The sequence below is a fragment of the Leptopilina boulardi genome, unplaced genomic scaffold, assembly GCF_019393585.1.
Source record: "Leptopilina boulardi isolate dan_hultmark-lab unplaced genomic scaffold, ZJU_Lbou_2.1 LbouV2_193, whole genome shotgun sequence".
In the NCBI taxonomy this organism is placed as follows: domain Eukaryota; kingdom Metazoa; phylum Arthropoda; class Insecta; order Hymenoptera; family Figitidae; genus Leptopilina; species Leptopilina boulardi.
Window position 1 is genome coordinate 1,460,923 of NW_026137744.1, and position 23,130 is coordinate 1,484,052.

At 24.3% G+C, this 23,130-nt stretch overlaps 1 protein-coding gene across 6 annotated transcripts; it reads left to right on the forward strand.

Moving 5' to 3' along the window:
• Positions 1–293: 293 nt before the first annotated feature.
• Positions 294–22,192, forward strand: LOC127277946 (probable Na(+)/H(+) antiporter nhx-9). 6 transcript variants are annotated; one of them, XM_051299399.1, is made up of 18 exons: positions 294–1,399; positions 6,546–6,809; positions 9,569–9,768; positions 10,238–10,494; positions 11,141–11,358; positions 12,339–12,541; positions 12,676–12,765; positions 12,990–13,060; positions 13,338–13,553; positions 14,212–14,347; positions 14,430–14,597; positions 14,770–14,850; positions 15,478–15,547; positions 15,673–15,771; positions 15,971–16,081; positions 16,413–16,577; positions 18,440–18,592; positions 19,389–22,192. In XM_051299399.1, exons 1-18 carry the CDS (start codon positions 1,000–1,002, stop codon positions 19,619–19,621), a joined length of 3,135 nt encoding a protein of 1,044 aa, XP_051155356.1. In that variant the 5' UTR covers positions 294–999; the 3' UTR covers positions 19,622–22,192. The 6 variants fall into 6 exon arrangements, with proteins under 6 accessions (XP_051155356.1, XP_051155357.1, XP_051155358.1 ...); XM_051299400.1 differs by having other exon boundaries at positions 14,457–14,597; XM_051299403.1 differs by lacking the exon at positions 19,389–22,192 and adding an exon at positions 19,002–19,367 and having other exon boundaries at positions 296–1,399.
• Positions 22,193–23,130: the final 938 nt, after the last annotated feature.

Here is a 23,130-nt window from a genome sequence, read left to right on the forward strand (position 1 = left end):
GCTGTTATTTTATTGTAAGTTTACAATAGCGAAAATTTTTATTTTTAAATCGAAAATTTTGTTTTCATATTTTATTAATTTATTTTTTTTTTTTTACAGATTTACTTAAATTCGAGAAAAATGGAACATTTTTTTTTTTGTAAGTACGTTATTATTTTTACAAAATACTGATCAACAATAAATGTTAAATATTTATAGTATATATAAATTATTATATTTCTTGTTGTGAATTTAAAAAATGTGGAGATAAATGTACAACATTTGTATTTTTTACAGAATCAAGAACAACTCGAAAATTGTATACAAGGATGGATAAAATTCTTCTCTGATGAAGAGGGGAAGCTTTTTAACCTGGGGAGCACGCGCTGAATGCGTGTGTATTGAAATTGTCTTTTGAGCAGAGTGGCGTCGCGACGCTTGCGCGACGTTCTCAACAACGATCAGCTGGCTTCTTGTGGGATTGAAACTATAACATCAGTAGCAAACGTTTCGCGCAGCTCGACGGCACCCACTACTATTTTCCAACCCCTTCTCTCTCCGTCTTTTTCCCTCTCATATGTGAGTCCTCAATCGCTCACGCCACGGTGGTGCAGCCGTAAACCGCATCGGTCGATCGAAACCAGGCACATCAAACTAAACTAAAAAGCTTAACAGAAAAATGATTAAAAGAGCATACTGGTAATATGTATTGTATGGGAAAAATATTGAGATTCGATCGTTACCATAATGATGGCAGGGTGTTGTTGTTATCATTTTTTTACGACACTGTCTGAATCATTGGGAAGTTTTTGACTGCAAGTAACAACAACAACATCACAGAGAGGACTCCAGAAGGAGAGGGAAGGAAGCACGGATACCACGAGGACGCTTCGGACGAACATCGGACGTCGTCTTGGTTTATTCGAAACTTATTTCCATTCGAATGCTACAAAAGAGACAAGATCACGTCACAGCATCCTGGGTACGTCGACGACCACCACGTCGTCGGCGACGTCGAATATGACAAAGTGTTTCCACCTGATGATGGTGATCATCTGCCTGATTACCATCTGTTTTGATCATGCAACAGCGAGATCCTATCAACCAAGGCAGATCCCAAACAATAATAATAATGAATACCCAATGCGTCAATCAGTGGGGGATGATTATGAATATCCACTTGATCCTGGTCAACCTTTTCCGGGCACAAAGTTTGGTCCCATGGGCCCCATTGACAGGGATGATTTTCGAATGTCCAAGGAAATAAGAAATTTGGCAAGTGACACTGGTACCACAGCACCAATTGCTACAAGTAGTCCTTCACCTAAGGAATATGCCATCTTCTCCGTGGAATTTCACCGCGTGGAAACTCCGTTTGTCATCGGACTTTGGATATTTTTTGCCAGCCTTGCCAAAATAGGTGAGTGAGTTAGAGAGTTTAGGTCAGGGGTTATTGGGAGGGCGATGGGTGATTTGTTAGTGAATATTATTCAGGTCAGAAGGGCGAGAGTATAAGGAAATTTCAGTACATTGATATTCCCTGGTGTGAAAAGTTTTGTTTGGTTCATCTAAACAAAAAGTTTCATATCATTTTAATTGACAAATATATATATATGAAGGATTCAAAACAATATTATTAAATTGAAAAAAATTATACTATATACAAAAACACAGAAAAAAGAAATGTTAACTTCATTCAAACAAATTTTCATTGATTTCTGAATGATCTCTAATTATTTACTTCAAGTTCTGAATGTTCAATTAAACGGAATATCTCAAATATTTATTGAAGAGTAAAACAATTACTAGTAATAAAAGTTTTATTTAAAAATTTATTCATAAAAGACAAATATTTATTATTTTTATTCTTTTTCATAAATATTGTAATAATAATTTACATATTCGATAAAAAAAAAATGAATTTTCAAAATCCTTTCCAGTTAAATAAACAATTGAAATGAAAATAAATAAAATAAGAGAAATTTTTAAAAATCCGTTTACATATTAAATAAAATAAAAATAATACAGCATCAGTAAAAAATTTATATTCTATTCTACAAATAGAAGGAAAAAAATAACAGTAAGAGTTACAAAAAATACATAATTTAAACTTTTATAAAAAAGTACAATTATTTATAATTTTTAAAAATTATACAACTTTAAATATTATATAATTCAAATTATATAAATCTTTTAATAAATATTTATAGAAGAGTTTACATAAAACTTATATATAAAGTTATATACTTTTATAAATATTAAAATTAAATTAAATATTAAATTATTTTAAAAAATAGTAAATTAATAAATATTTTGTAAATAAAATAATAAGACACTAAAATGTTGGTTTACATAAACAACAATTTTATATTTTATATAATCTTAAGTTTTTACATAATATATAATTATTGAATGTAATAGCAAATTTGTTGTGATTAATGATTAATGACTTTAATAAATAGTCATAAAACATTTCAAAATGTTGAAAGTAATACAAAAACTTGTTCAGAAAATATTGTAAGTCCATTCTAATTTTATATTTATGAATGAATAAGGAAGTAACCAGTTGATAATGACAAAGAATCATTTCTTAAGATACCTAAAAGCGGATTTATTGAAAAACATTGTACTTTTTTATGTTTATAAGCCTTTTGCATTAAAAAAAAAAACAGTTACTTTTTAAAGTATAATTAATTTATAAGAAAATATATAATAGATGTATATTGATTACTTAAAAGAGTTATTTTTATCAAGCTGGAACAATTTTATTCTTAAAAGTGGTTGCTTACAGTAAAATTTACTCACCGTTTAAAAAAATTAATAATTAGTACAGTTTATAACTTAAAAATATAACTAATAATTAAAAATAATTATTTTTATTTATCATACATAATTATTGAATTAATATAAATAATTGTTTATTTAATATAATATAATAATTATTGTTAATAATAATAAATATAATATAGTATTTTCTTCTATTAAAAAAAAATTCTTCTAATTTAAGTATTTTGTGCTATTTTGAGAAAGAAATTTTTATTATCACCAAATTTAAAAAAGAATTTCTTGTATTGTATATTATTATATTAATCAGTTTATTACCCCTTTTTAAATTTTCTGAGAATAAGTTTTTTGTTTTTTAAATAAGACAGTGGATAATAATTTTAATAAATCATTTGAAATTGACTTATATTTTTTGAAATGCTTTTATATTTTGTAATAAATAATACATTATTAATATTATTGTTTCCCATTAATTATTATTATTTTCAGTAGGAAAAATGAGAAAATTATTATTATTAAGAATTGAATATATTGTTGATGAAAATTATTACAAAGTAATTTAGGGGTAGAAATTATTATTATCTTTCTGAAATGGCTATGATTATGAAATGTTTTATGATTATTATATAGAGGATGCTAATGACAGATTGTGAATACATAATATAATCGATTTCTGATTAAGAACATTTGTAAAAGTATTTCTTATTAATGAATAAATATTTAAATACATGCATTCAAGCAAGATAAAAATATACAATTTAAACCAATTTTATTGCAATTATAATTATTATATTTATATAATTCAGTATATTATTTCATTTGTTTTTTTCATTGTAACTATTATCGCATTATTTTTTATTGAAGTTTTTAAAAATGTTAAAATGTTATGAATAATAAAAAATTTATAATTTGCTTTATATAGTGATATTTTAGTTAAAAAATATATTTGACTTGTTTTGATATATTCTAATAGTATTCAATATTGTATTTATTTTACACTTCATATTTATTACATACTTATAGTATAAATTTTACAGTTATTTAATTTTTTGCTTCCGCGTAGGAAGTATTGTTTAAATTTAAAATTATTTTTACTATCTTTTTTTTTTTATTTCATTTTTATTTTTTTTCGAAATAGTTATCAATTTCTATTATCATTTTATATTATTATTTTTTATTAACTGTATGTATATATATATTATTTTTAAAACCACTTTTTCAAGTATGTATTTAAATATAATGGCTATAATACCTTACATTGTAAAATAGTTAAATTATTTTACAAATTAAAAATTAAAATTTTATGACCAAAAAAAAAAAAAGAAAATGTAAAACATTTGGACTAGTAACAAACAGCCATGTTGGATTTAAAATTGTATTGATTTCTTTAAAAAGACCAAAGTTAATGTCAAGGACACTTATTACAATACAAAATCTTAAATGTTCTGCTGTGCCATTTTATTACAGAAGTTGTCTTTTGTTGAGAATTATTACACTCTATAGTTATAAGTATTCATATGCCATAGATTATTTCTATGACGCGTAAATTATTTCTAAATCTTTAAATATATTTTGCACGTGTAAGTTATACTAATAATAGTTAAACTATTTACGTAGGTAGAAGTAACTGACTTGAAAATATTCCATTTTTGATTTGTTAATTTCAAAAAGAATGTTTTATTTATTTCTCAAATTTTGTACATTTTAGTTTTGTTTTTATTTTTTTATAATTTCTTCTTCCACTTTTACTTGTAATTGTTTCTTCTCGACTGTATTTGAGATTTTTCTCACGTTAACTGCAGATCTAAATTTTCATTGCACTCACAATTTTTAAACTAGTAAAAATTATATTAATCTTATAATTATTTTGAGTACATAAAATATGTAAATTTATTTATTATATCTATTATATACTATATGAATATCGTTATTAGTATGCAACCTGAGTATATAAAGTAAAATGAGTCCAGAATATTTGAGATCCCATGAAATGATTTTATAAATTCATATATAGGTCATTTCGTGTTGAAATGTGCTGATATGAAATTTACATTGGGAAATTTAGTTTGTCCAGATTGAGTATAGAATTGAATTAAACATTAATCAATCTCAACATCACCCTAACTTTTATTTTACATATTTATGACATTTCAAAAGTTTTTTCCAACTAGGAACGAAAAAGTAAAAAATTATATTTTTTTCTGCCATAATGCTGACATTCTTTTCATTATATTGTATTCTGTTACTTTGGTAAAATTATAAACCATCCCACAGGATAATTAACATTCTTTTTTATTTTAATGAAATTTCTTCTTTCAATAAATAATAATAATAATATTGATTAATTTTAATTCACAGCATCTTTTTTTCTTTGGCAATAAAACACGTTAAAAAAATTGGCTGGTTAAGCTTTCTTGCATAAGAGGTCTTTACATGACTGAATATTGGCCCCTTGATGTTTCATTATCGATTTTTCTTTCCCCTGGTTTTTCGATGACCAACTGTTCTTTTATATATAAATTCGATAAACGTTTAATCTGGGATTCATTCAATTTCTTATATTTTTCATAAAATATTTGATATAGTGAATCAATTAATTAATTTATATCTCAACAATCTGTCCATTGTTCAATGTTCCCAGTTAATTTCTAACCATTACTGTAAATGAAAATTTTTAATTAAATTTTAATATAGTTATTTTAAAGAATTAAATAATTTTATTCGCTATTTTTTCTTTGTATTGGTATACTAAAGTTTTTGAATTTAAATTTTTTATGTTTATGTAAATAAAGATTAAAAAATTTTAATTTAAAAAAGCAATAACTTCGTTTCTACAAAAACGTTCAGAGATTGAAGTAAAAAAATAAATTGAAATTATTTTTTCCCATTACATTCTACATAATTATTATTATACTATGTAATAGAATATAAAATAAAATCTCAGACTAAGAATAATATATATGATGAAGTAGACCAACTTTTATTTGGTCAGACGAAGCCATTCTGATAAAGAGATAAATCATTTTGAACTCGTGTTTTCGTTTTAATATTTATAAATGTATGTATATGGAAAACTTTCGCTACTTGCCATTTGTATAAAACTTTTTCATTTTCTTTTCAAGGCTATCTTATTTTGTACATTTTTCTCATTTTTCGGGAGTAAATCAATTTAAGGATTGATGCCCTTGAAAGTCGAAATGGGATATTTCTCACACATTGGTTCAAAAGATATCAACGCTAGAATATTTAGTATTGTGAGAGAGCAATGAGATAAAATATTACTGACGTTGAAAATTTTTTGAACCGTAAAATAATAAAAGTAGTTGTAATAAATTTGTGGCTACATATGATATACACTAGAAAATTGAGATAAATTAAAAATAGTCATTTTTTTAACATTGTGAAACGCAATTTTATTTGAACAAGAATTACTATTTTAACATTATCAAGACTAAAAACAGCCTAATTAACATGATTTATTTTTGACGATAAACATTAATATATCAGTGATGAGATTTATTACAAATTTTTTTTTTTCATATTGTTCATATAACTTTTTATATTTACAAATAATATAAATCATTCACGTTTCTTCTTGTAAAAAAATGAAGAAATGATAATTATGTTTAAATATGAATTTTTTTTTTATTTTAATTGAATTTATAAATTATATTTTATCGTTTTCTATTTCTTTTTAATTTTAAAATGTTGCCAAAAAAAAAAAAAAAAAAAAAGAAGAAAGAAACCGATAAATAAAAAAGGAAATAATTTTTTTTTTTTAGGTTTTCACATGGCGCCAAAATTGAGCAAAATTTTTCCCGAATCTTGTCTACTGATTGCTGTGGGTGTTATTGTGGGTTTTGTTCTATCTCACGCAAATACCATTGGTGAATCACCATTAACGCCAGATACCTTCTTCCTTTATATGTTACCACCTATAATCCTGGACGCTGGCTACTTTATGCCAAATCGACTCTTTTTCGACCACCTTGGAACGATTTTGCTATTTGCTGTCCTTGGAACTATATTCAATACACTATCGATAGGTTTGTAAAAGATATACACATCTATATATACATTGTTGATTTTGCATTGCATTTTTTTTATATTTGATCAAATTTTAATTACCTCATCATAAAATATTCATTTATTTCTTTAGAGAAAATAAAAACGCAATAGATCCATAAATATTCTCAATAATGTAGAATATATAAAAATATATCTTTATACGTCTTCGTATTTTATTATTTAAAATGTGAATTTGAAGTAGAAAATATAAGGAAAACTGAAAAATATAAAATAACAGATAAAACATGTTTTGAAAGTTTGCATCTATTAAATAATCTAATTTTTCCGTTTTTTATCAATTAATTATTAAAAAGTGAAATTATAGAAATAAATTAAAAACTTATTAAATATAAAAGTACTTGCAATAAACTTTCAGATTTTCTTAGAACTTTTTTAATTGAAAAAAAAAATTTTTAATAAAAACTTTTTAATTGAAAATTGTTATTTTTTCTGATTTTTGAAAAGTTAATAACTGGAGAACAACTTTGAGAACTTTTTGGAGAACAAAAAAAAACTTAAATTGTTACTAAATAATCACTCACTTAAAGTTTTGTTTTCATTTCTAAATTATTTTTAAAAATAACCAAATATATGATGAATATAATTCTGATGAAAATATAATGTAATGAATTTTTTTAATTATACAATTTTTATTTTATTTTCATTTATATATTTACTTTACGAACATTGAAAGTAACTACTTTTTGTAAAATATTCTATGAAATTAAATCTGTTTTATGATACATATTATATAATATTTGAAATGAAAATTATTAGTTTCTTATGAAAATAATTTTTACGATTTTCTAGTCATAAAATCTTCAAATTTCTTTATTCAACAGAAAGTCCATTTACATAATACAAAAGAAAAATTTGCAGAGAAATTATGCATTCATAATTTTGAATAATTGATTATATATTATTATTATTAATATTACTTTTATTATTTTTATTTTATTGTAAAGAAAAGATGAGAATAATTCTAAAACTTTACAAAGTAAAAGAGATAATTGAAAATTGACATGTGTTTCAAATGTAATAAGCGCCGTCATTTGACGTTGTGATTTATTTAGGCTGACAGGAATTTGCATGAAAACAAGTAAAAACGCACTTAAATTGTCATGATGCCAAATTGAATGGAGCTTCACACATTATCAGAAATTTTACACAGATTTTATATAAGACGTAGATGAAAATTTTACCGAAAAAGAAATCATGCCATGGCCTTTTGATATTTTAATTTTATCTCGTGAATAAGAATTTTAACATCTCTCTATATATTTTTGTTCTAAAAATGTTATTATATCTGTATTATACATTATTCGATTATATTGATTTTAGTAATTGATTTTAATTTTTGTGAAAATTTTACTAAATTTGAATTTTTTGTCTATTTCCCACATAATATGATTGTTAAATAAAAAAAAAATCTCCTTTATAAAGAAACAATTTGAGAAAAAAATTTCTTTTATCAATTTCATTTGATTCACTTGACATTTTCCGATAAAATAATATTAATTTATCTTTTTTCTCGAGAGTCAATTGATTCGTAGCATTGAGGTTCATATTTCGTCGTTTTCGAAGAAATAAATTTCATTTTTCAAAAATAAAATGTTTATTTTTTTTAAATGAAAGTAAAATTTTATTCTTTAAAATAAAAGTTTTTTAATATAAGTAAAAAATATAAAATTATGAAATTTTCTAGTGAATTTAAATGTAAAATTGTTTACGTATACATACAGATGACTAAGGCAACGATGCCAGAATTATTTTTGGATTAATGGACCAACTTTATTTTCATGGTAAAAATCCAGAAATATCCGGATTTTTTTTTGCAACAATCGAATATAAAAGAAAGGAGTCTATGCATATTTTTTTCTTTTCATTTTTTTTTTGTTTATTAAACGCGTAAATTCAAGTGTATTAGTTTTTTTGTAGATAGTTTTAATAATAGATGAATTTTGTGGAGTTCACTGACCAGAGGTTCATAATAATTGGACTGATCCCCAAGAATATGAAGAGTTCCCAACAGAGAATGATGGATTATTACTTTAAGAGTTCAGAGCAAAGAAAAAGAGTATTAAAATAGAAATTTAATAAGTTTTATTTTCTTTCATTTCCGTTTTCTAAATTAAATATTTTTATTAATTTTTCGAAAACATATTTTTATTATAAAGTTTATTTTGTTTTGATATTAATAAATTATGTAGGTTTATAATATAAATGCAAAATCACAATGATAACTAATAATTTATCTAAAAATTACAAATTGTTTTGAATAAAAATACGAATTTATTAATTTCATAAATAATTCATTAAAATTTTAATTATTTTAATTTAATTAATTAATAAATTTTTTATATAAAAAATTATTTCTTTATAAAAGAAAGTAAAAGGTTTTCTTTTTTTTTAAAAAAAGCAATAAATTCACTGCAAACAAAAATGAATAATTTTACTCAAGGAAAGTCTATTTTCTAATCAGATAATATATAATTTTTCAAATGGAAAAGTATGACAGACAATAAAGAACCTTGTATTATTTTACATAAAGTAGTATTAAATTCAGTGCATTTAAATTCTATCAATTGTGTGGACACAGAATTTTTCAAATAAAAGAAATGTCTTATATAAAGGTAATATGCGCGCTTTCATAACAAAAGAAATGAAAACGTTTTAACGAAATAAAATCACTTTTTTATTTAATAATAAATAAATAAATATATATATGTTTATACAGGTGGAACATTATGGGCTTTGGGACAATTTGGTATTTATGGAAATATCGAGACACCTCTCTTGGACATGTTCCTATTTTCGGCCTTGATCAGTGCAGTTGATCCGGTTGCTGTTTTGGCAGTTTTTGAAGAAATCCACGTCAATGAAATTTTGTACATAGTTGTCTTTGGCGAAAGTCTTTTAAACGACGCGGTTACAGTCGTGAGTATAATATATTGTTTATTATCTTATCGAAAATTCATTCATATAGGGAACAAGTGCCTGTATCTAGGCTAGAGAGAATAATAATAGTCAGAACAAGGACTTGCATTAAAATTCATATCTTAACCTAATGTAAAAGTAATAAAATTAATTTTTCATTTTATGATATTTTTTTTATTATTTCGATCCTTTTATTTTATTATTTTCTTTCTTTATTTGTATTTATTTAGTCAATATTTATTTTATTTAATTTTTATTTCAGTTTATTTATCATTTTGATATTTTTATCGCGCAGCTAAACATTTTATTTAATTCGTTATCATTGAATTATTGTTATTACGCAGAAAGAGCACATATATATATATATAACAGAGTAAGATTTTAATTGACTGATAAAATTTACAATATATTTCGTGTAATGTATTTTTATTCGTATATATATATTTTTATAATTGAATAATTTTGACAGGTACTTTATCATATGTTCGAGGCCTACAGCGAAATGGGTATTCACAGAATTAATTACACGCACGTTTTGTCTAGCTTGGCAAATTTTTTGATTGTTGCAATTGGCGGCACGATAATTGGAATAATTTGGGGATTTGCCACTGGTTTTGTAACTAGGTTCACTCATCAGGTTCGCGTAATCGAGCCCATCTTCATTTTTATTATGGCCTACCTGGCTTATCTGAATGCCGAAATATTTCACATGTCTGGAATTCTCGCGTAAGCTCGTATTTCTTAATTTTTTTTTTCTTTTTTAATTTAGAAAATTTAATTTTTCATCAAAATTTGAAAAAAAAATGCAGAAAAATTTCCTGAATCTAAATTGTTCAACTTTTATTTAATTATTTTTTGATTTGTTCAGACAAAAAGGAAACCAATTTCAAATCAATCTGGATTTTTTTTTCAATTTTGTTACTGAAAAAGGATTATTTTATAATGGATGCAATTCCAATAAAAAAAAAAGCTATTTCTCTTATACTAAATTGACAATAGAAGCTATGCAATCCGTTATTTTTAACTATTTTCGAATAAAATGCAACTTAATAATTTTCAAGCACAATTATTGCTATGTATTTGAATAAAGTTAACCTTAGAAGCTAAACTTATTTAATTTTTATACTTTATTCGCCTGTCAACGACAGGTCTTTTCAGATATACTATCTAGATATATTTTCAAAATAAAGATCAATGTTAAAATTTATATAAAAAGAACAAAATTTACAATCTTATTAGAATTTTTTTTATGAAATAAATAAATTGGATTTTATTGTCACATTATAATCAATTATTGTATTTTATTTCAAAACTATTTACTAATATATGTGGTAAAGAAAATTGATTCTAAATTAATGATTTTTCGTTACAGCATTACATTTTGTGGAATCACAATGAAAAATTATGTGGAAGCCAATATATCGCACAAGTCTCACACAACAGTTAAATACACAATGAAGATGCTATCCAGTAGTTCAGAAACGATTATATTCATGTTCCTTGGTGTAGCAACTGTGAACAATCACCATGACTGGAATACTTGGTTCATAGTGATGACCATAGTCTTTTGTTCCATTTATAGGATCATCGGTAAGTTACAAAACTAAGTAGAATATATTCTCTTACATTATATATAGAAAATCCGGAGCAATAAAGATTTTAGAAAATCGATACTTCAAACTAATATTTAACTATTAGACTTACTGAAGTTTGCGTCCTATTAAAAGATTAAATTTTCTTTCTTTCATCCTTAATGTACATTATGAACATGATGTCAAAAGTTAAATATAATTAAGAATCCAGCTTAGTTACATTATTGACCTGAAATTCTATTCACAGAATATTTGCAAGTGCAGTAATACTCTTGTTGGTCCATTTAATATTAAAAATTGTTGATAATGCTCAGATATTTTTTTTATCATTTCATTAGTTTAATTTTCCAGAGGATTTTTTTTTACATCACTGTCAAAGAAAAGCAAAACTAATGAAAATAAGTTTTATAAAAATAACATTTCTTAGAGTTAATGAATGGCAATTGTCTGTATTTATTCTGATTAACTGAACGTTTCATATGTGTTATTTAACGTCAATGATGAATTCTTGAGGAAATAGGTCTACTACAATATATGCAAATTTAAAAGAAATTGACTCAAGGTTAATCTTAAAGGTCATAGATTATAATAAAATACCTTAAGGCAAAAACTTCTTATCATAAAGCTTGACCTTATAGAGTAATTTTTTTAATAATAAAAAATGTTCGCAAAAAAGAAATAAACAAATACACAAATTTAGAAAATGAAAATCTTAAAAAGAAATAAAAAAAAAATGAACGAAAAATGAACAAAAGAAATGTTTGATAAAAAGTATAATTAGAGAAAACAAGTCTCGAGTCTTTGGGAAAGCTTTAAAAATAATAAAAAAAAAGACTTTCTAACAAAAGATTACTCGCATGTAATCGACAAATTGTCTTAGTAGAGACTAAACGTGTCAGAGAAAGCTTTATACATAGTTTATATAAGTGGCTTGACAGCAAAAGAAATAATGGTGTGACGCTTTAATTCAATTTACAGGTGTAATCGTTCTGTCTGCAGTAGCCAATCAATTTCGTTTGCACAAACTTGATAAGGTGGAAAAATTTGTCATGTCCTACGGCGGTTTGCGGGGTGCTGTAGCCTTCGCTTTGGTCCTATTGATCGATCCATCGCACGTGAAGTTAAAAAATATGTTTGTTACCACTACAATTGCTGTTATATATTTCACAGTTTTCATTCAGGTAGGAATATTTATACAAAAAGAAAATTTCAAATGAAAAAAAAAAAAAAAAGTTTTAAGATTTCCATACATGAGAGAATTTTAGAAATAAACGTAAGAGCAAAAGATCAAAGAACGCATTCAATTTGCTTCTAGGGAATCACCATCAAGCCTCTTGTCAAGATCCTCAACGTTAAAAGAGCAGAGAGGAGGAAGCCAACTATGAACGAACGAATACATGAAAGGGTTTGTTCCTCGTATTTTCTATATTGTACAAAATATACTTATATAAAGCGGATTTTTGTTCATTTTCACAAATTAAAGGCATTTTTAGATTCAATTTAATAATTATATTTAAATTCAGTTAATTAACTTTAATTATGTAAAAATGAAGACAATTTTTTATTCATATATATTTTTTTTTGTTAAACTTCATAAATAAGAATGATAGATTTCGCCACACCTTTTAGATTATGGATCATACGATGGCAGGAATCGAAGATATTCTAGGAAAACACGGGAACTACCATGTCAGGGACAAGTAAGCCAACACGCTATCACTATTGGATTTCTATTCAAAAGATAAAAGACACTAAAAATGCATTTTTTTTATCGTTCAGCTTCATTTATGCATATTTTCTTTTTTTATCATTCAATCGTCTCAATTATTTAAATTCCTAGAGAAAAAAATTTTTTTGAATTCAAATCCTCATAAACTATATTAAAAAAAAGAAATATTTAATTCTTAGATTATTTATTTTGAGAACAAAAAAAAAACACTTTGAATGAAAAAGTAAAAATATTAACTTAATTTTTAGATTCAAGCGCTTTGACAACAAATTCATTCGTCCCTATCTTGTGAGGGACCATTGTGGAGCAGAGCCAAAAATTTTGGAGACTTATTCCAAATTGGCAATGAAGGACGCTCTCGATTATATCAGGAGGAATGCATCGACCATTGGAAATATAAGTGGTACCGAGAGTATGTCCGCGATATTCAGGAATTACAGCAATACTGGTCAATTTAATGCCAGGTAATCATTTTTAACTACTAAAATATGTAGAATTTTATTTTTTATTAATAACTTCATTTTAGAATTAAAAATTAAAATTTAGTATAAAAATTTTATTTAATTGAATAAATTATAAATTTTCATTTAAAAAGAAAATTATGGTGATTTTTTTTTTTATAAAAATCGCAGATACTCTAAAGTTTACTTTTGAAAAATATCAAAGCAAAAATCGTACTTCTGTTATTTGCTTCCTCGCAGAGAGGAAGTATTTTATTTAATTATTGTTTGCTTTTCATTAACTGTAATTGAACAAACCTTACAACTTTAAGTTAGCATACAGAAGAACATAAAACAAGAGTAACAAAAATCTAACCGCACTGTAATTTAAAGCTCTTATATAATCACAGAAAGGATGCCATTCGATCGCTATTTAATTATTTTTTTAAACAAACTTTAGAAAATATTTTTTATTTCAGTTTTAACAAATTTTTATAATAAAAAATTTTGAAATCATTAAAATCAATAATTTATTAGAAATCTTCACAATTACATCCTCTAATTTAGGAGGTAAAAGGTTTTTGATAAAGAAATGTGTCTACTAGATTGGAGATAATGTTAATAAGAATTCTTAGATTAAAAGATCGATAAATACTTGAGATTGATTCACTTAATTTTTTAGCCCTAGTTGTAGCCAACTGGAGGCTGGTTGGAACATTGATCTTCAAGAGTTGGAGTATAATCCTTCGAAAAAAGATTTAACTGATGCTAAAATACATCATCTTCTCGCGGAGGAATTATGCAAGCCTTATAAACGCGTAAGTAGTGTTCGTGACTAACACATTTGATTTGCTTTTTATCCTTACTAGTTCCCCCTAGACCCAAACAAAATATTTACAGAGAAATCGAGAGACTTCGAAATTGCAGCATCGTCGCCTTAGCTACAGTCGTCATGCCGTCGACGATCGAGATCTCTCGACTCAAGTCAATTACAAGATGCACATGAACATCAGACGAATGGTGGGAGAGCACAAACATCGTCACAAGCGCAGCAAAAAATTGCTCAAGGTTACTTTTACTTATTATTTATTTATTTTATATTGTTTTATTTTTACTTTTCATTGATACGAAATAATATCCGAATTATTTTATGCCACTGGAAATTTCAGTATATAAACTTATAATTGCTTTTAATTTCTATAATTTAAATATATAGTTAAAGGCATTTTATTATATTCAGGATGACGAGGGTGTCGAGTGTTCGAATAATCTTCTATCACCTGATAATATTCCGAGATATATTTCTGATGAAAATGAAAAGGTATATTTCGATAAACCTTTGAAATGCCGAGTTTAAAAAAAGCAATAACACAATCTTAACAGATTTAAAGTTTTAATTTGATCCCTTTAGCTTTTTAGAATAACATTGTAGTCGAGTTGATTGAAATCCAATATTGAAAATAACAAACATTTTAGTAACTCAATTAAAAAACTAGTTAAGAATTAATAAGTGATATTACAAATAAATTTCACTAATTTTTTATGAATCATAGATCGAAAATAGGTGAATATTTTGAAAATTTGACCTAATTTTGAAAAACAGCTAACACCATTAAATTCAGTGTCATCGAATTAGATTGTTTAAATTTTATTAGAATTTCTAAAATAAATCAATTTTGAGGTAAAATATTACGGAGTAAAATATGTTAGCGAATTTCACCAACTATATTGCGTTAAAGGGCGAAGGTTGCAGAAAATAATCGTTCGAGCGATAGATCAGTGCGTTTGAGCTAATTAATGCAATAAAAACGTTTCCAAACCTTGTGATAAATATTATTAATTTGGAGTGCGTTTATTAATTTTTCTTTAAAAATAAAATAACGACATGTTTTTTTAATGTATTTATTTTATTTATTTAATTTATAAATAAACATTACCTGAATTTCAGGATGGTAAGCAGAATCACGTAAGTTTTCCCGAGTTTCAACAAAATGGTTCAACGAAACTTTTTTCACAAGGTTTGTACATTAAATAATAATAATAATAATAATAATAATAATAAAAATAAAGAAGAAAATACTTTAAAAATAAACATTCATAATATTTTAAAGTTTATATTGAACCCTTGTGAATAATTTTGTAGATTATATTAACGACGTGTTGGACGAGTCGGATAATGGGGATTCTTCTAAACCTCCAAACGACTGGGAATCAGGGATTACTTTTACTGCCCGAACCTCTGGTACTGAAATTAATTTTCTCTGAAACAATTAAAAATATGCAAATTATCATTTACATAATTTTAAACATTATTTCAATGTATATATAATATTATTTTCATATAAGTTAAATATATTCTATATTAAAAATATTAAAATTCAGTAAAATAAATATTGTGTTTGAAATTTAGAAACATAGAAAGAAATTACTTTTTTTTATAGATTCTTCAATAACTCCTGGAGCGGATGGACCGTCTTCTGGAGCAGATATCGATGATGATATCAAAACTGATTCTAGAACTGAAGATAGTAAAACTTTTGGAAGGGCAGATGGTAAATTTTTTATTTTTAATAAAAGTATTAATATGATAAAAATAATGTTAACATGACCTATATCGGTTTAATGATATTAAAATATGTTAGATATTTTGAATTTCTAATTAATTCTTCATAATTATCTTAATTTTATTTTAATATTAATAATAATAATAATAATAATAATAATAATAATAATAAAGTAATTTAATTAATCGATTGATAATCGAAAAAATTTATATTTATTTGAATTTCGAATTTATATTCTTTGATAATTAAGGAAGAAAAATTTCCACAGAATAAAACTCGTAATGAGTCATAATTTTCTTAAAATAAGTTTTAATTGCAGGCGACAGTTATAGAGTCACTACACCAACAGCAACAGAAACTATGTTGCCTTGGAAACGGGAGGATGACTACGATTCTGCCCATCCAATTAAACAAAATGAATTTCCAGCTTGGTGCTCTAATAAGGAGTATATAGCTTATAGTTCGCCTTCTGCAACATTTCTAGGTAAGAGTTATAAGTTTCAGAAAATAATAAATTTCTCTTTTCGAATATAACTATAATATTATTCTTATATATAAATTATTAAATAAATATATAAAACTATTCTATAATATAATAAATAATTATATTCTAAAATTTTTTAAATAAATTACAATTGAGTGTTGAATTATAATTCTTCAAAAATTTAATAATTATATATATATTATAAATATATATATATAAATATAAATTATATATATATATATATATATATATATATATATATATATATATATATATAGGCATTTCATATATATAATAATTATGTCAATAATAATATTATTAATCATCCTGAATTAAAAACTATTTTTCTCTTTGTCAAATATATAAAATTTTTCTAGGGGACCAAGAAACTCGCAAATTGCCTCCTTCTTGAAATCAAATTCATGCTTTTATGTCGCACATTATGATGTTAATTATCTGTGTTCAAAATTGCACAAAAGCTATTAGACTAAATTTGCGAATATTTTCTAAATTTTGGTTAATTAAGTACTTTTAAAATTATTCAACATGCAATCTGATTATAATAATTGCTTTTGCATGTAATTTTTTTATAATAATTTTTTTTATTGTTTAGATATAAGAAAATTAGAAAAATATTTTTAGCTCTGTAACATATATTTTTTTTCTCAGCTTATACAAAAGTATTTATTTATTTAATTTATTGAAAATTACATTGAATGTAATTAATTAAGTAATTTAACAAATGTAATTTGTTAAAATTACACGAAATATAATTATGTTATTAATCATTAAATGTAATTTATTCGAACTACATTTAAATTGCAAAGAAACACGAACAATATTTATACTTTGGATTATGAATAATTTCTTATTATGAGCTTAAAAATAAATTTGCCTGAGTTGAGAGTCAACGTTGGCTCTGAGTTTCGATTCTTTGCCACCCTTATAGAATATGGTGAGTATACAGAATTATTATCGATCGTAGAGTGATTATCATAATAACATTAAAGATGAAAGATTTAAACGACTCTGCAACTCAAATACCCAATAACATCGGTTCAAGGAATCATATAATATTTAATTGATAATAATATTAAACAATACCACAATTTTTAATCAAATTACAATTAAAAATCGATTCTAACACTCGCTATGTTGAATTAATAACCTATTACCTTTAAAATAGTAAATTAATAACTGTCTATAAATTGTAAATGAATTACAATACCTATTAAAATTATTTTTTTATATATGGGTTTTGAATAATAATAATTTATTGCGGTTAAAATATAATTTTGTAAATTGAAATAAAGTCATAAAATTTAATTATGTTTTTGACAATAAAAAAAAATTAAAAACTGTTGTCCAAAGCGAAACAGATGTAACGTGTGTTGTATAATATTTACAGTTGTTTATGATAAAAAAAAATTTTTTCATGCCATATGGTTATCCAAAGAATCGAAACAATATGTGTCTATAAGGTTATTATACTATCAACTTTGGCCTCATTGCTTTACCACTTTTTTTTATCTATAATTCCAGAAAAAGATTTTTTAAATCTATAACTATTTGTGTTTGTAACATTGAATGTTTTTATAATTTTGTCACAACTCTATTGTTGTTGTTGAATTTGAATTGAATTGTCTGTAACATACCTTATTATCTTTCTCATTTTTTCTTCTGTATTCAATTAACCCTGGGGACTTTATATATTAATTAATAAGCAATAATTAATTGTATATTTTTCACCCTATTCTTATTAATTAATTAATTATCTATTATAAATTAAAAATAATAATTTCAATATCCTAGAAAGTATTTAATTTTTGTATTTTTATAAAATATGATTTTCATTTTTCTAGGAGGAATTGAACAACCAAAAATTCAGTCTGTGATTGGTCTTTTCCGAAGAGAAAGCGCTGCTACATCCGATACTTTAGGTTCACACGATATTGACGAAAGTGAAGAGTATACAGCATTAAGGTTTGACAAACATAGTCCACCAAGTACTGAAGGTAAATGAATGTCGAAGTTCTCTATAATTATATATTTCTTCAATTTCTAGTATTCTTCTATTTCTTTCTATTTCTAGTATTCAATTTCTATATTTCTTCTTTCATTTTAAATTTTTTTAGTTTTTTTTTATCAAAAATGGAAGCTGTTTGCAATTATTCATTTATTAAAAGTATAATTTAATCTAAAAGAATATTTTTATTAATTTATGTTTAGTTTTTAAGTTTTTATTAATTATATTATTTTCAATTTAAATTTTAACATTTTAAGTTTAATATAATTTAAATAGCAACTGCGTTAAATTTCTATGTACCTGAAAATCTAAATATACATACATAACTAACATTTCATACCAACTAATAATAAAAGCTAATAATATTAGTTTGTATCAATTTTTATTTTTATTTTTAGGTACAAATAAATGAAAGGGGGAAGTGAAGTTGAGAATGTGGAAGATTTCTATTTTTATTTCCTTAAATTATAACTCTTTTGTTACCTAATTGCGTTCATTAAACAATTTCTTTTATTAAGTTTTAAGAATGTTTAATTGATTTGAATTTTAATCAGAATTCATTAATATTTAAATATTTGTTTAATAAGTATATTTTGAAATTAGTTTTTAAACAAAATTAATTATAATTAAATATATTATTTAATTTATATATGATAATAGTTCATAATTTTAGAACTTGCATGAAATTTGATAAATTTACGATAATTTTGAAATGAATTTTACAATTTATTATATCAATTAAATTGATTAAAATTCAGTAACAAGAGAGTGTTTGATTTTGTTAGAAACGAAAAAACCTCTGACAAGGAGACGTGGTTCGATGATGGAGCTGGGAGCTTTAGAATCATCAGCAAAAGAAAAAAATAACAAAGGATCTCACTCTCTTCCTGAATATTGGAATCCACACAGATTGCGATTCACTTCCTTCAGTTATTCTGGCAAAGAACCAGCGAGTCTTTCGACTGCATTGATCGCATCATCTTCCAATTCATCAGTTGAACTTGAAGAGGAAGATTGACCAAGAAGAAAGGAGTCGTTCTCCTTTGAACAACTTCGACCAAAACGAAATCGAAGACGACGTCCTACATCATTATGGTCCAAGTTGCTCGGAGATTCAAGCTCTCCTGTCTGAAAAACAAAAAACCTATTTTTTCACTATAAAAACACACATCGTTCATTTTGTAGGATATAATAAAATATATTTAAACTAATGCTAAGACCGAAACTACGCAATACGGTGCTTTAGGACAAAAGGATAATAAGTTAATGAATGTGCGTGAAAACGGGTGGTGGTGAATTTGTTAAAAAAAAGAGAATGAATTTTTTTTTTGTCATGCTCGAACAACGCGAAAAAATTTAATCAATAAACGGAAAACTATAGGAATTGTCGTTCGACAAAAATAATAGAGGGTCTGTCCATATCGTCGCGACATTAACCTTCTCGAGGAAAATTTTTTGCATGTCTCGCTCGATTTTAAAGAGAGAGATGACAAATATTTTGTTGTTGATATAGTAAAATTGATTAGAGGAAGGCAGGAAAAATTTCAAATAATTTTCATTCATTGAAAATCATGATATTTTTATCTCGAGATTTAATGATTTTTTTTTCTTTTTTTTTTTTTTTTTGGTATTTAAATTTAATTTCACATTCAATTCCATTTATGATTATAATATTCAAATGAAAAATTTTACCTGCCTTCAATTAAGCTCAAATGTCAGGGAAAATTGAAGGTTGTTTAAAAAAATAATATACTGTTGTTGAGCTCAGAGGTGGTAAATTTCTGAACATGCATTCTATATTCTGAAATTTAGATATAAAAAGATAATTGACATTAAATAAAATAATTATTTTGTCAAAAAAACAAGTAAAAAGTAATAAATATGCAGAATTAGAAGAAAAAAAGTAAACCTTCTCAATTTTTTTAATAATAATAACAAAAAAAAAGAAGAAAATATCAAGTCTCTTTAATGGAAATGGAAATTTCAATACACATATTTCCCTATTTTTTTACTGTTTGCAAACACTGATCAATTTTAAATAATAGTCAATATTGAATTGCAATAAAAAAAAATTTTAGACACGTAGATTTCTTTTACTATATGTTCCGACATGTAATAAATAATAATAATAATAATCAATAATTGATTAAATCAGAAATAGAAAATCAAAACTTGTATCAAATATTAAATAAGAAATAATATGATGTCGGAAGAAAAAAATTTTAAGCAATTAATAATAATCTATTGATTAGTGTGAGAAAAAAAACAACGCTGAATATTCGCATAAAAAAGAAATATGCAAAATTTAGGGGGAAAAAAGCACTATTTTTTCGAGCATTTTAGATACTTGCCTGGCTTCGAGCTCGCAGACATGCTTGTAAATATCGTGTATTATAAAAAGAAAGTTACAAACTGTAATATATAGACTAGTAAGTAGTAGAAAGTTTAATAAAGAAAAAAAAAAAACGCTGAAAACTTAGAAAGAAAATTGATTCCCTTCTTGAAAAGTCATGATTTCCATATCTAACAACAATTTCGCTTAATACTGTTATTATCATATAAAAAAAGGGACGAAACAGTAAATGATATAATAAACTTCTTCTCTACATTTCATACAAATTTCCATATCCAAATATATTTCATTATTTGGATTTAATTCACAAATGATATATTTATATAAATTATTTAAAAAAAAATTAATATCCATTAAGCAAGAATCTCTAACAAATTAATCGCATTATTATAATATTATATATATATAGTAAAAGACCATCGCAAAAAGGGATCTATAACACAGGGTGTGATTTTTTCTCACAAATGTTTTTTACATTACAAAAATGATTAAAAGAAAAATATATTTTTCTGCAAGTGAAACTAAAATCACTGACTATATTTCCAGATGTTCAATTTATTTGAAGATATTTTAATGAAATTTTAAATCCATTGTAAATAGTTTTTAAACAAAATTTTACTTCTAAAATGTTATTAAAAAGCTATAAATTAACATTTTTTATATGTAATTTAAAATAATTCTTCTCTGCTTTTTAGTTTCAAATAAAAATTTTCTTGAATATATAATACATATATATAATAAATTAGTGAATTTAATATTTGAATTCGGTTAATTCTATTTTTAACAGATTAGATAATTTTGAAATTAAAAAAGAAAAATTTCTCATGACTAATCTTGAAGGGAATCGGAAAATCGTTTTAAAAATGCACATATGGACAGCTCGCATCGAACTTAAGAAAATTATATTAATTATAGCCTTATAAATAATGCGACGCATGTACTTACATTATTTAGTTAAATACATATAAGTAGGACATTAAGTCAGTTTTACACGAATTTGATGCAACGTCATGTGGCGATGTCGAGAAAAAAGATACAGGTGTCCTTTTTCCAATAAAAATCAGGTTTTAAATCCTAGACCAATAATAACATTTAGGAATTGATGTCTTCAGAACTGAAAAGTATAAAAGCCGATTAAGACTAAATTAAATTAGTAAAAATAAAATAAATCAAATTCTCTTTAAAGAAAAATATTGTAAATTAAATAAAAATAAAATAGATATTTTTTTAAAAACACTTAGCTCTTTTTTTATTCAAAATTATAATATTAAATAATCTCTTACGACAGATTATTGACTTTTAATATTTAAAAATTTTTTTTTCCGGTAGGTACAACTTCTTTCCTCTTCTTTTCAATAAAATACTATTATAATAATATTATTATTAAATCGAAAAACTCTTATTAAAAAATCTCGTTGAAAAAAGAACTTTTTTTTTCAAAATAAAAAATAATTTTAATATATCAGACTAATTTAAACGAAAGTAATTAATTTAATGAAATATTACTGTTCTTATTAATTTTTTGTTTTGTTTATTGTTTGCGTAAATAGTTGTAAAATTGATTCTGAATGATTAATCATTTTAAATTTATTAATTATGAAATTCCTGCTTAAAATAATTAACTTATAAAATGCAAAATTAATTATGTTTGATATTAAATTAGTTAATTGTATATAATAAGTTAATTAACAGTGGAAATAATTGATTAGAGACTTAAAGATTTATGTGAATGAGCTTTTAAATTAAACAGTATAAAATTGAAACTAATGAAGTGAACTGATCTCTTTATTTTTCCTATGGCTTCTTTTCTATCGTCTAGGAAATGCTCATATGCTAAGTTGAATTTTTGAGTCTTTGAAATATAAAATGTTTCTATAGAATAATTTTTTTTTGATTCATATGGAGAAAGGATACGTGTTTCTTTAAAATAGAAAATTTGAAAAGGCTTCCAAAAATCTTGAAAGAGAGAGAGAGAGAGAGAGAATGAGAGTGATGGCACTTTAATAATACGTTTTAATATACTGATATAATTTAAAAATGTAAAAACTTTCTTTAAAAATTATCTCGCTGTTCATAAAACCTAATTTCTGTCTGTTTAAAATCGAACATCAGAAAAACATTTAATTAATTAGAAATACAAATATTTTGATCAGGGTTTTTAGTGCAAAATTATA

Excerpts from the sequence above, each read along its gene's own strand:
- LOC127277946 (XM_051299399.1), top strand. The coding sequence starts at position 1,000 with ATGACAAAGTGTTTCCACCTGATGATGGTGATCATCTGCCTGATTACC. Across the intron at positions 10,495-11,140 it reads CACATGTCTGGAATTCTCGC|CATTACATTTTGTGGAATCA; the intron begins GTAAGCTCGTAT and ends TTTTCGTTACAG. Across the intron at positions 12,542-12,675 it reads ATTTCACAGTTTTCATTCAG|GGAATCACCATCAAGCCTCT; the intron begins GTAGGAATATTT and ends ATTTGCTTCTAG.